At 40.0% G+C, this 13,881-nt stretch overlaps 2 protein-coding genes across 2 annotated transcripts; both read left to right on the top strand.

The window, feature by feature from the left end:
* The first annotated feature begins 54 nt into the window (after positions 1-54).
* Positions 55-642, top strand: LOC139453268 (elastin-like). The gene is made up of 2 exons (XM_071234903.1): positions 55-394; positions 515-642. The coding sequence occupies exons 1-2, from the start codon at positions 55-57 to the stop codon at positions 640-642; spliced, it is 468 nt and encodes a 155-aa protein (XP_071091004.1).
* Positions 643-8,627: 7,985 nt separating this feature from the next.
* LOC139451690 (uncharacterized) lies at positions 8,628-9,706 on the top strand. Its single transcript, XM_071233008.1, has 2 exons — positions 8,628-8,987; positions 9,506-9,706. Exons 1-2 carry the CDS (start codon positions 8,628-8,630, stop codon positions 9,704-9,706), a joined length of 561 nt encoding a protein of 186 aa, XP_071089109.1.
* The last annotated feature ends 4,175 nt before the right edge of the window (positions 9,707-13,881 follow it).

Raw genomic sequence — 13,881 nt, 5'->3', positions numbered from 1 at the left:
CAGTAGTCAAATACATGGAATAAGTTCGTTTCTCTATTTTCACAGATTAACAAAATGAAGCTTCTTGCTGTTGCCGCTGTCTGCTTTGTTGCCATGACAACAACACATGGTTTAGGAATTGGTATCCGTCCTTTCGGAGGGATCGGTGTTCCCCCGTTCGGTGCATTTGGCCCTGGATTCCCCCATATCGGCCTTGGAATTCCACATCTCGGACTTGGAAACCCCCATATCGGCCTTGGAATCCCACATATAGGACTTGGAATCCCACAACTCGGACTTGGAATCCCCTCTCTCGGCCTGGGTGTTTCCCCTCTTGGTCTCGGCTCAGGGCTCAACCAGGGATTAGTCCATCCAGGATCACAGGGCACCGGTGCCATTCATTCACAGGGTTACGGTAAGTATAATAGTGCAATGTGACAGGAAAACAGGCAGTAACTTAGACACACATACAGAAGCATGTGAACAAATCAAGCAATTCGTCAATTGTCATATCTGTCCATTTCATTCATTCCAGGTCCTGGTTATATTGGTGAACTCGATGCGTATGCTGCCTCCTCTGCTGCTGCCCCCACAACTATTGCCGCCACTGCCGTTGCCCCGGCAGGACCTGCTGCCTATGACCCAGCTTTCATGGGAATCTAAGTGACATGCCTTAAGTCCACTGTGGTCTATCCGCTTGGCAAATGTAATACAGATGCTACTGCAGTTAGTCGTCTTGTAGTTGGGGTTGTCATGCTACACGATGCAATGGCGTGAGTGATGTTTTGATGGCTGTTGTTCTATATTGAAAATAAACATATATTTATTATGATCTTTAGTCATGTGTTCCTTCTTTATCCAAACTATCAGTACAACATGCGTGTTTATTAAGTGTGGTTATCAAGATGCTGAGTAGATTTACAAACAAAAGCGGGCGTTGGGGTAGCCATTGGTATAGCACTCGTCACATACAAAACCAGGTTCTTTTTCCCACATGGGTACACTGAGTGAAGCCATTTCTTGTATTCCCAGCCGTGATATTGCTGGAATATTGCTAAATATCCACTAAATGCACTATAAAATCGGCACATCGTGCACTAATCTTGAAAGATACGATAAACCCCATTTCACCTCTCCTCACCTAGTGCCTAATCCGTTTTTAACAGTAGCTTCTTGCGTTGTTATCAGTTATTTGCTCTATACATTCAAGATTTAAAACATTTTCGTCAGTAAAGAAGATATAAATTAACACAATACTCTTAAGGAAGGGAATTTATGGATGTCAACTTCTTTATTACGAGGAACACAACTTTTCGGAGTATATGTTTACAACATCATCAGGGGAATGAATGAGTCATGGTTATTTTTAATCATAAAATGCCCATCGACATGGGAAAGTAATATTTAGGTGATTGAATAATAAACGAATGAAATACTTATCCCGGACAGAGTCGCCACGGAGCGAGGCAGACGTGTTAAAACCCCTGGAACCCACACTGTTCATACCCGAGTATATCAACATTGCATTTCACAAATCGCATTGCAAAGCTGATAAAACTATTCATGCATTCCGTTGGAAAGGCATACTTTCAGAGGTGATGTTTGTTTGAATGTGTGTTTGTTGCTTAACGCTGCACTCGGCAAAATTCCAGCTAAATGACGGCGGTCTGTAAATAATCGGGTCTGGATCAGACAACCCAGTGATTGACATCATGAGCATCGATCCACGCAATTGGGATACGATGATATGCATCAACCAAATCAGCGAGCCTGACCACCCGATCCTGTTAGTCGCCTCTTACGACAAGCATAGTCACTTTTTACGGCAAGCGTGGCTTGCTGAAGACCTGTTCTAACACGGATGTTCACGGGTCGAGTATACTTGTACTTCACTTTACGTTAAAATAATATTTTCCATTGACATATGTGCATGTGAGTACAGTATCTCGATGGTCTATTGATGATGCTATGCTTTAGCTATGGATCAACGAGGTTACAAGTAATCAACATATATACTAGCATTAAGAAGGTTATGATGCAACATAAAATCTCATTTACCTTTAGCAATAAATATAAGCGAATGTAGTTAGCATCGAATTAAGCAAGACAATCCAGTGTTTGAGATCATGAGCATCGATCCACGCATTTTGGATTCGAAGATATCAACGAGGTCAGCCAGCCTGACCACCCGATCCCGTTAGTCGCCCTTGACGGCAAGCATGGGTTGCTGAAGACCTATTCTACCCCGGAGGTCATGTAACATAATGGGATCCATTTGTACAGTGCATGTGCTCCAAAGATGACTGGTGAGTGAGTGAACGTTGTTTACCGATGCAGATGCAATATTCCAGATTTCCGTAAATATTCGAGTCTGGAACAGGCAAAACGATTCATATTTTTGTAACCGTTATTTTGCCCTCTTCGCCCAGTCGAAGCTGTTTCCTTAGATGATCGAGACTGATTATTCTCTGGGGTGACGTTTTATATATACTCATCACCAAAAGAAACGCTGTTGTTTAATATGTTAAGACTCATATTCAAAAGATATTAGATTGGATCGATACTCAAACGAACATACAGGTACGTTGTCTGAACCGATGCTCATGAAAGCATCACATGTGACGTCACAGAACCATGACTCGAGATGCACCATTTGAAATCACATGCAGCATATCGTGATAAGAATAAATAAACGCTGTGGTACACTTGACTGATTGATAGTTTTGTCATTAAGTTGTACACATTGGAAACATCTCTGCTAAACGTACATACTTCTCTATTAGTTTCGACGGTTCGCGTCTCTTTTGGCGGTGAGTATATATTTGAAAGCAAAAGCAACGCGCCATGCCACCCTCAGCACACTGGCACACACTCAGTCAAGACACAGAGACTGACCACCCAGTCTCCATGCATTTAGACGGCTCTCTAGCAATCATGAGTTATTAATTATCTACCCTGACCCCAAATGCTAACTGGGACAAACTGACTGATGCGTGTTTGGCATTAAAGTGAAAACACAATGGTATTAAAAAAATAGTGCTATTTCCGTTTCCATATTCCCTGGATGCGTGTTTTTCTCTTTCGTTGCGACGTCTTTCTTAACGTAATGAACTTTCTTTTGATCTAGTTGCTATTTTTCCCTCTTTCCACCACATTTATTTTCATATAAAAAGTGTTTGTTTGGTGCCTGAAGAAAATACCTTTTGTATAATTCGGACTATATCATATGTGTTTATGAGGCACTTTCAAATAGTGATGATACCGTGTGTTCGGGAAAGATGAGAGTACGCATCGGCGGCGCTCGTCTCAAATACAAGCAAAGGCAAGTCAAATGTTCACCTGACAAAACACTGCTCCATATGGCACAAGTCAAAGTAGGGAATAGCATCGGATATCAGTTATGTCCCTGATGTCCTCAACATGTATACCCTAAAACATTTTGAAAGCTTTACAGAGACCTTAAATGTTGTAACCTTGATCAAACAACGATTGAGCATGAGTCGCATGACGCACTTTGACATGTTGATAGAAAGCGCATGTTCGATTGTACCTTACAAGTTGTGAAATATAGACAACGAAGACTGGAGCCGATGAAATCTTGTTCGACAGAAAGGGAAAGTTGACTGTAGGAAACCTGAACTCATATCACTTGTCATAGAGTCGTGTAAAGAGTTTTTGTCTGGTCTCTCTTATTTCTAGTTAAGGTAGGTAAATCAGTGGAACGGAATGGGTTCTTTGACCATTATTAAACGACAACTGATCATCGATGTACCTGAAGCTTAAATTATACCCTTTTGGGCCAAATTGCCTTGTTTTGATTTTGCCAATCCCAGCATAAATTCCGATTCAAATGCGTAAAGAAACAGACCGTGTCGACTCAAAAATAGCCATGAAAAGTTACTTTTTTATTACAATAGAAAGCATATATTTTTCGGATATGAAGCATTTCCTGTGGTAAGACCATTGTTGATAGAAAACAGCGAAAAAGGGACATTAGGCATGCGATTTGTAGAGTATTTCATGTCAGTTAGGGACCGACCATTCGATCTTCTGGTGGAGCTGACATAATCTCACCGCGGAACTTCGTACCAGGTGAGCTATAAATCTTAATTTTCGACATATCGACCAGTCTACTGCAAGATATGCTAATTTAAATTGCGGTAGTTAAGTATCGCGTGCTACCAGTAGAGCAGGACATGCGTACACTTTTCATGAACACCTTGTGTCATCACTGATCCATTTACTTACCTTTCACCACTATTTTTCCTTATACACCTAGTGGAATACTATAAACGGTCCATGAAACATTCGAGTTACATTATTCTCGTGCGTTGAAGTTTACCAATATTATGGTGATATTATATGAAACTACAAAGCGTAAGACTTTGGGTCCATCTAATTTTCAATACCGACATCATGACTTTTCCATTTTATCTTAATTATTCCCTTTCTGCTGTAGCCCCATTAAGCGCAGGTATCGGAGCTGTGACAGCCATCCTAGCATCCATTAAGTCCTTAAATAAATCACGCACCTTTTGTGTGAAGTCACATGTACCTTGTTGCTGGAGGATAGCAGCATCTTTAATACAACGAACACATTGCTTAATGACCGTTTCATGTTTGCACCGACTAACATCTAGTCTCTGAAATAAACATACTTTTCAAACAAAAACAGTTGTTAAATTATAGTTATAAATTATAGATATAATAAACAGGAGCCAAGAGACTTTCTTCATTTTCAGTTTCAGATACCGCAGTAATCTGGACTTGCCAAATATTTTAGACTTGCAGGGGCTGTATTGTATATATTTGTTTCAGATCCATATGCTTGAGTAGTTTGTATCATGTATATGTATCAGCAGTTAAAAGTTAGTGAACTTGAGGGATTACAGCTACATCCGCGGGCATATCGCTGACCAATCTGTAACGTTACATAAGCGACAAGGTGGAAAGACCCAATTTGTTCAAAGCTACATTAAGTACAACCGAAGGCAAAACAATAGACTATTGTTATGTAAGAGGCAACCCGTAATTAACAATATTGTATTGTAGCAGTTGATAGACGTCCTCTGGGTGACACTATGACGGATTGTGACAATGACGTCCTTCTGTAAACGAGGTGCATACACCAGGGTAATGTGTACTGATGTCTGCAGAAGTTGTACTATATGCGCTGTTTTACACACCCTGCACTGATGTGGTCTACTCTGCTAAGAGAGCATTAATTCCAACAATGTGAACACAATTTATTAGTGCTTAAGTGAGCTGTTGATTAATGATTATACATACATATACTCGCACTCATACACACATGCACAAACGCATACACAGGCGCATACGCATAAGCATATGCATACAGGTATATACACATACACACATGTGCTAACAAATGCAAATACCTAAACTGATGCGCATGGATATCCAATACGTATACGCAGACGTACCTGCGTACGCATACTTTTACACATATCAATGCACATGAACAACATAAAGATAAACATACACATATGCATACACAAAACACAAAACACATACACATACACATAAACACATATACACAAACACATACGCATACGCATACGCATACACATGCACATGCACATAGACATATGCATACACATATACATACACATACGTATACGTATACGCATACGCATACGCATACGCATACGCATACACATGCACATGCACATAGACATATGCATACACATACACATACACATGCACATGCAGATACGTATACGCATACGCATACACAGACACATACACTCATGTATAAACATACACATACATACACACACACGTGCACATGCGCATACACATACACAAACACATACACACATATATGTACACATACACACATACACAAACACATACACAAACATACACATACACATACACACATACAAACATACACATACACAAACACATACACAAACACATACACACACATACACACTTACACATACATAATACACACATACACATACACATACACAAACACAAACACAAACACATACACACATACACATATACACATACATACATACACAAACACAAACACAAACACAAACACATACACAAACACAAACACAAACACATACACATACACAAACACGCACGCATACACATACACATACACGTGCACATGCACATACGCATAATACACATACGCACACGCATACGCATACACATACGCATCTACATATGCATACGCACACGCACACACATGCATATGCACATTCACTAGTGTACAAACACATGAGCTTTTCTCACTGTAAGCAGTAGAAATCACCGGCCATACATTCATGTCTAGGATCCAAAAGTTACGAGGTACAGTTTTCTTGATATTTCAAATTTCATTAAGAGAAACCTTTCTTATTTCCCATATGATTCGCATGGCACATAAAAGGAAAAAAAAATCTGGAAGCCAATCATCTTCTGCCATCAAAGGTAATTAATGATCAGCAAACGGGTTACTTCCGTACCACGACACCAATTGGACGACTGAAGACTGCTTGAAGCCACATCAAATCTAATACAATCAAATATATTTGTATTGCAACCCGAACTTAAATCAGCTACGAATGTGATATCCGAATAACCTTGGGTCAATAAAGAAATACTGTGAAATTGTGTTGATTTCTAGAAAAGGGTCACATAAACATATTGCATCAAACAACGTACACAATACACAATATAAAAGCGACGTCTCTTCATTGAGAAGAAAATATATTTGACTAAATGGTTGATTATATAAGGTTTGCTAGACAACAACTATCTGTAGTTATATTGAATAATTATTGTCACCCTTATCATAAGACGCAGATATCAAGCGAGTGGCAATAACTATTAGCATGGGAATACAATACGGGACAATGTTATTTCTTACACTTCAATAGGAAGGACAAACCATACAAACGCGGATTCGATCAGTTAAACTGGACATAGAGAACTTCGTTGCGAAAACAGTAGACTACGGTTAAAACGAACACGCTTATAACGAACTGACGGATATAACGAACTTACTTTTTGGTCCCGACTATTTGCTGTAGTTATGCTGTATATTTGCTTATAACGAACTACTATTATAACGAACTAAAATTAGTAGTCAATTTGAGTTCGTTACAACCGTAGTTAACTGTAGTTCACTCGTTCAGTAAAGAATTTATGGTTAGAACATCCAAATGTACTATGCTGTAAACTGGCACCTAAAAAAAGATATTCCTCTGTTTTATTGTAAAATTACTTCTATGTATGGTCAATTCAGATCTAATTAAGAGAAATGAGTAAATAGTCATGAACCACAGTTATCAGTAGCAAAACATCTATCTCTATATAACAAAACGCCAACGCCAAAGAATATTCTGTCTCGATTATCTGCCGAATAGCATTGCTTTGGACGCCAAAACGCAAGGTGAGGAGAAATGAAATGGGGATTAACGTAGCGTCCAAGATTATTGCACTTATATAGCGACGCGCACGTGTGTGTGTGTGTGTCTATGTGTGTGTTACAATTTTCTGTCTCACGGAAGCAAATACATAGTTGCAAAATGTTCTACCTTATTGACAGATGACACTAGGTAGCAGTGGCAAACGTAATAATTAGCAATTTATCATTGTACTAGCTAGCCCAAGGTTATTTGTCATCATGGTCAGTATTGTCCACTGCCTTAAGCTTGTATTTGACCTCAGGGAGTAATGTCACCATGGACCATGACGTCTTAGTTACTTGTGCAATACGCCTGCTCACTTAAACTGATGGATATATAGGTTTCCCTAAGACATGCAGTGGAGGCATTCCAAGGCTTGACTTTGTAAACAGGTAAGTTACAATCTGAAAGTATGGTAATTCAGTTACGATATAAGCGATGCGGGTCATAAACGATTGCCACTTTCTTGAGTGAGTGAAAGTCGCTGATAACAGTATTCAGCTATATGACGGTGTGTCAGCTGGTATGTTGGGAAAAGGCCCGAACTGATGCAGGTCTTTGACAAAATCCCATGGGCACAACTTATAAAGTAAATCCATGAAGGCTGCTGTGATACAATACAGACCAAATTCTGTCAAACGTAGAACTCAAATCGACAATATATTAGTGAGTGAGTGAGTTGGGTTTAACGACACTTTTAACAGTATTCCAGTTATATCACGGCGTGTCAACTTAATGTGGGAGGAAAGCCCGAAGTGATGCAGATCTCAGACGTATACCACTTCGGTGAAACCCACGAGCACGGGTATGGCGCTGACAAACATAGAAACATAATCGGGGCGAACCGGGATTCGAACCCACAATCATAGGTTTCTGGCATGCCCAGGGACGCAACTCTGCACAGCGAAATCGCGGTGCCTAAGGCAACTGGGCCACCCGTTACCCCCTACAATATGTTAGACCACCATTACTGGACATGATTCAGGTTTCTTCCCTGATCAACGCAAATCCGTCCCTAAACCCGTTCTTCCTGACCCTTATAGTTTTAGGGTCCAGGTATAAGGACAAACACATTTGAAGACCTTTTCATGTTTGTTTTAAACGTATTAAATTATTCCAAATCTCTTTGATTTCAGAGACATAAGATGAGGACTATTGCCGTTATTCTAGCAGTCATGGTTGTCGGGGCGACATGCCAGTTTTATGGAGGCGGCTATGGCCATGGATTTGGTCCTCGCTTTGGTCATGGCTTTGGTCATGGCGTTGGTCGAGGCTTTGGTCATGGCTTTGGTCATGGCTATGGCTATGGTCATGGATCTGGTCACGCTCGCATTAGTCCTGGTTTTGGTGCTAACCACGTCGACGTTGAGGTACACCACGTCCCCCATGGCAACCATATCGACACCATCACCAGACATGTTCCACATGTGTACGCAGGCAATGGAATGCATGGTGGATTTGGACATGGATATGGCGGTCATGGTCATGTATATGGCGGCAGCAGCATCTCGGTACACCATCATGGTAGCCATTTTGGTGGACACGGATATTGAATTGTCTCACACGCCCCACATGGTACGTTAATTAGTCTTCTAAATATAAGCTCCAAAGTATTGTCAATCAGGTGTAGTGTTCAGTTGGTTACTTCCGAAAACACATTTGACCAGTTTGGACAAAGCCTTATTTGACTTTCTGTACATTTGGTAAAGATAGTTTAATACTTTATAAACTTGTATTACGCAGCATAAAACACATCCTGTTCTAATTCTGCAAACTCCATTTGTACATGACCAATGGGAACAATGGGTTTAAAGAATTTATTGGATTTGGATGAACCCATGAAAACATCATGTTACATTTTTAAAACTGATTGTCAAGTGTCATAGCGAGGGGATGGGTTTCCAAAAGTAAAACAGGACATGTAATTTGCTTAATCTTTAAAATGTCCATACATTCTGTCGGCAGTTTTGGTTTATATTTAAATTCGTTGGCAAATAGCTCAATTTTATTTATACAACATATTTCAATATTTGTTAGAAGGAATAGGAAATCATCTATTTTCTGCTCATTATTTCATTGATTATGCATTGCAGGCAACCAGCAATGCCGTCCGAACACAAACCCGATCTCACGATGAAAAGGTTTATGAAGCAGCCATGTCTTCTTTTCATTCGCAGTATGAAGATGGTAATAAATGTATGGTAGTTTATAAAAAGTCTTATTGTTTTATTTCTTATTGCATACACACAGTGGAGTTTGCTTGTTACATAAATACAGTTTGTGAAAGGATTTAACGAGTGATTTTTGTTTAACGTCGCTGAGCAAAGTGATGCAGGTGTTAAAAGTGTAAACTTTCGTGAATTCCACGAAGACGGGTATGGTTCTGACGAAACTATAAATATAATCAGGGTGAACCGGGATTCGATCTCAACCCACGATCATAGGTTCCTGTCATTCCTAAAGGACTTAACTCTGCACATGTAATTGCGGCGCCTCAGATGGCTGGGCCAACCGTGCTCCAAGTTTGTGGGGGCCTTTTGTATGTGCCATTGCTGCAAAGCTGGAGAGCGTGAAACTATACGCCCGAGGAGTGTTTTCTATGGTGCAGCCGCAACGCGTGCGTTCATGCGTGCGTGTGTGTGTGTGTGTGTGAGAGAGAGAGTGGATGATTGTACTAGTCCGGACTGATGCCGATTAATAGTGCTAGTACACTGAGATACCATACCGCAGTTTAACAGTACATATTTACGAACACCGAATTCCTACCTGCTTCCAGCCCATTGTATTGTATTTTTCATAGCAAGCAAATACATATGTATAGATATAACTTATTGAATTATTCATTTAGATCCGGGGTAGAATAGGTCTTCATCAACCCATGCTTGCCGTAAAAGGCGACTTTGCTTGTCGTAAGATCTAGAGGCGACTAACGGGATCGGGTGGTCAGGCTCGCTGACTTGGTTGATGCATGTTATTATATCCCAATTGCGAGGATTGATGCTCATGATATTAATCACTGGATTATCTGGTCCAGACTCGATTATTCACAGACCGCCGCCATACTGCTGGGATATTGTTGGGTGCGGCTTTAAACAACAATCCACCAACATTAATCTTATGTGGTAATTTACTGATTTCACAATACTGTTCTGAGTTACCCTTGTCGTTATAACTTGATGACTTCGTGACACTATGTACTGTACATGCACTTATAGTGCTACATGTAGTTCAACTCCACAACTGCCTCCACCGTCGGGTTGCATCCACTACATAGCATGGCGCCTCTGTCTTTGACTGTGCGTTAACTAACTTTATTATAAGGGTAACGCTATTTTTCAGGGCGTTATCATTTGCAGAAGCCCGAGGTCTTTCATTAACTGCCCGACGAAGGAGGGCATTTGAAAAGACCGAGGGCTTCTGCAAATGATAATGCCCTGAAAAATAGCGTTACCGTTATTATAGCTAAAATGGATGGAATTTTTTATCAAATAAAAATAAACAACAATGTCGATTTTGAAATATTTACTGCAATCAACACGAATGTCACTGACCCACTTTTACAAATATGGAAACGTCATAGAACAAACCAGATGACGTCACTATTGAACGTTACGTCACCTATCCCTATCCTATGACGTCACTTAACAACGGGCGTGATAATGGCCCGTCGTCAAGTTATATGAGGGCATTATCAAGTTACAGTGGCCCGCTCATTTCTGATAACATGCGGGCGTTTTTATGATAATTCTATCCATTTTAGCTATAATGTTGGTTATCCACCACTTGGCACTTTCTTGCTGGATTTTACCTTGCTAATAGGACAGTTATATGATAAACGTGTGTAGCCAGCGGGATTCGAACCCGCGTCATCTGTACCGAAGGCAAGCGAATATAATCTTCTGTCACGGTGACATGGAAGGAACCATATAGGTCTACAATGACAGATTTACAAACATGAAGACGAATGGTTAATCCGTTTATGAACAGACAGTATGTTATTCTGTGCATTAACGTATATGTGATTTGGTAGCACTTCGTTAAAATAATATGTTTTCTTTTTCAGAGACATGATAGCTCATTATAGGCCCATCAAGATGTATAGTAACATCAACTATCTGTATTTGTGTTTGTTAATCACAACGTGAACTGTATGTCTATCATTGACTTTGATGTGTATCCGCGCCGAAGGCTATGTTATGTCGTATCCCATCACGGAGACATGGAAGATTAATAGTAATGGTTGGTTGGTTGGTTTATTGTTAACGCCGCACTCAGCAATATTCTAGCTATATGACGGCGGTCTGTAAATAATCGAGTCTGGACCAGATATTCCAGTGATAAATATCATGAGTATCGACCCACGCAATTGTGATCAATGACATGTATCTACCAAGTCAGTGAGCCTGACCACCCGATCCCGTTAGTCGCCTTTTACGACAAGCATAGTCACCTTTTACGGCAAGCATGGGTTGCTGAAGACTTATTCTATCCCGGAATCTTCACGGGTCATTTTTAATAATAATGAAAACCAATAGTAATCCTTTCACGAATGGGGATGTTTGTGTTATATCCAGGACCATAAACTATGCATTGAACGTACGCGTTTAGTAGGTTCCGTCTTCACAATAAATGTCATTGACTCCTAAACAGAAAACCGCATATGAGTAAGAAAGTTATAAACCCCTTTTAACTGTCTGATAATGGGTAAAGTAGACACAATTTCATGGATAACAACTTCTTTAATACGTTAAGATCCTTATATCGACTTACGTCGCTTTTTACAAAATTAAGTTGTATCCATAAATTTGTGTCTATCTTGTCATCCGTCAACTTCTAAGTAATGCCTGTCAAACATTTGATGATGAGGTACTTTGACATGGGCGTCGACGCAAGTCCATATTACTACATCCCTTAGGCTATGGAAGCTTTACCGTCAAAATAAACAATAAATCGTTTTACATCGGCTGGAAGGCGAAGCGGTAATACAAGGCTGGTGATAAGAATATCAATAAAGAAATCATGTAAATAAATACTTTCAGTTTCATAGTAAACCCCATTGGACAATCGTAGCAATAGCGGGGTTATAGTGAAGTATAGGGGACATCACTGAGCGTTTGTTTATTGGTTAACGCCAGTCGCAACAATATTCCAACTATTTGACGGCGGCCTGAAAATAATCGAGTCTGGACAACACAATCCAGTGATTAATATCATGAGCATCGATCACGCAATTGGGATCGATGACGTGCATCAACCAAGTCAGCGAGCCTGACCACCCGATCCCGTTAGTCGCCTTTTACGACAAGCATGGGTTGCTGAAGACCTATTCTACCCCGGATCTTCACGGGCCAGAGGAATGTAGTAGATGTAGTACTGTGTGTATGAGTTGTGTGTGTGGATAAGATAACCTGTGTGTATAGATGATGCTGTGTTCGTGTGTGTGGATATGATATGATACTGTTATTTTATGTGTATGAGTCCGCACCGATAATCCAGTGATTTAGGAGATAAAACTACTGTGTTTTGAAATTTAATGTAGTCGCACTGTTGAGTAGATAGATACCTCTGTATTTTAATTTGGAACCGAGTACTTTCGCGATCAAGATTTCACGGAATCAAAGTCTGTGTATGAAAGTAATGAAAACCTTCAACGCGGTTGGGTATGATAGGGTGATGTCAACCAAGTCACCGAGTCTGATCACACCATCCATTTGGTAGCCTCTTATAAAGTGGTTGCTGGGGACCAATTCTAACTCAGAATCCCACGTGTGCATTACTGGATGAACTAACCTTCGTTGCATTGGGTACTTGAGCCAATAGCAGTGAAACAGTAGTCGTTAATCCGGCCCTCATTTATCAACAAACCCAAGATTCTGGACGCCTACTTTTAGCGACCATCTGTGTACAGTGTGACATTACATTACATTGCACTAATGACTTGATACCCTGGAAAATGTCTAGTTAAAGAGGCTTTCATTGGTGTCGTCACTCTGATTCCCAATAATCCATTCACATACTTTTCACCGCTCTTTAACCTATTAAGCCCAAAGAAATATGTTTCGGTGGATAAAAGAGACTGACTTTTCTCTGGAGTTGATATTTTATATTCATTTCATAAAGTTTGGATAAGTAAATCCACATTAATTACCTTCAAGTCTAAATACATCGGGAAGCAGCAACCTATTAATTTGTCACATATGTGTCACGCACAGTCAGTGTGATACGAAAAGTAATTTTACCTTAAATTTACCAAGTTCCACCATGTTTGATTTATACATTGTATGCCATATCACATAAACATACAATTAATAAAAGATTATTTTTAATTTCTGCTGAAGCTCATATCACAACCATATTAAAACATGTTTGACGCTTATTATATACCATATGAACCGTGCCTGTATGTTAAAAGGCAAGGCACAAACACAAGGCAAGACAAGACAAGTGTTCACCTGACCACGAACGGAAA

This window comes from Haliotis cracherodii, unplaced genomic scaffold (assembly GCF_022045235.1).
Source record: "Haliotis cracherodii isolate W230 unplaced genomic scaffold, xgHalCrac1.p SCAF_9, whole genome shotgun sequence".
NCBI lineage: Eukaryota > Metazoa > Mollusca > Gastropoda > Lepetellida > Haliotidae > Haliotis > Haliotis cracherodii.
This window is presented reverse-complemented; position numbering and strand designations above follow the sequence as displayed.

Bases quoted from the DNA above. Each gene is read 5' to 3' on its own strand.
- LOC139453268 (XM_071234903.1), top strand. From the start codon at position 55: ATGAAGCTTCTTGCTGTTGCCGCTGTCTGCTTTGTTGCCATGACAACA. The intron at 395-514 runs GTAAGTATAATA...CATTCATTCCAG, and splicing joins CATTCATTCACAGGGTTACG to GTCCTGGTTATATTGGTGAA.
- LOC139451690 (XM_071233008.1), top strand. From the start codon at position 8,628: ATGGCCATGGATTTGGTCCTCGCTTTGGTCATGGCTTTGGTCATGGCG. The intron at 8,988-9,505 runs GTACGTTAATTA...TATGCATTGCAG, and splicing joins TGTCTCACACGCCCCACATG to GCAACCAGCAATGCCGTCCG.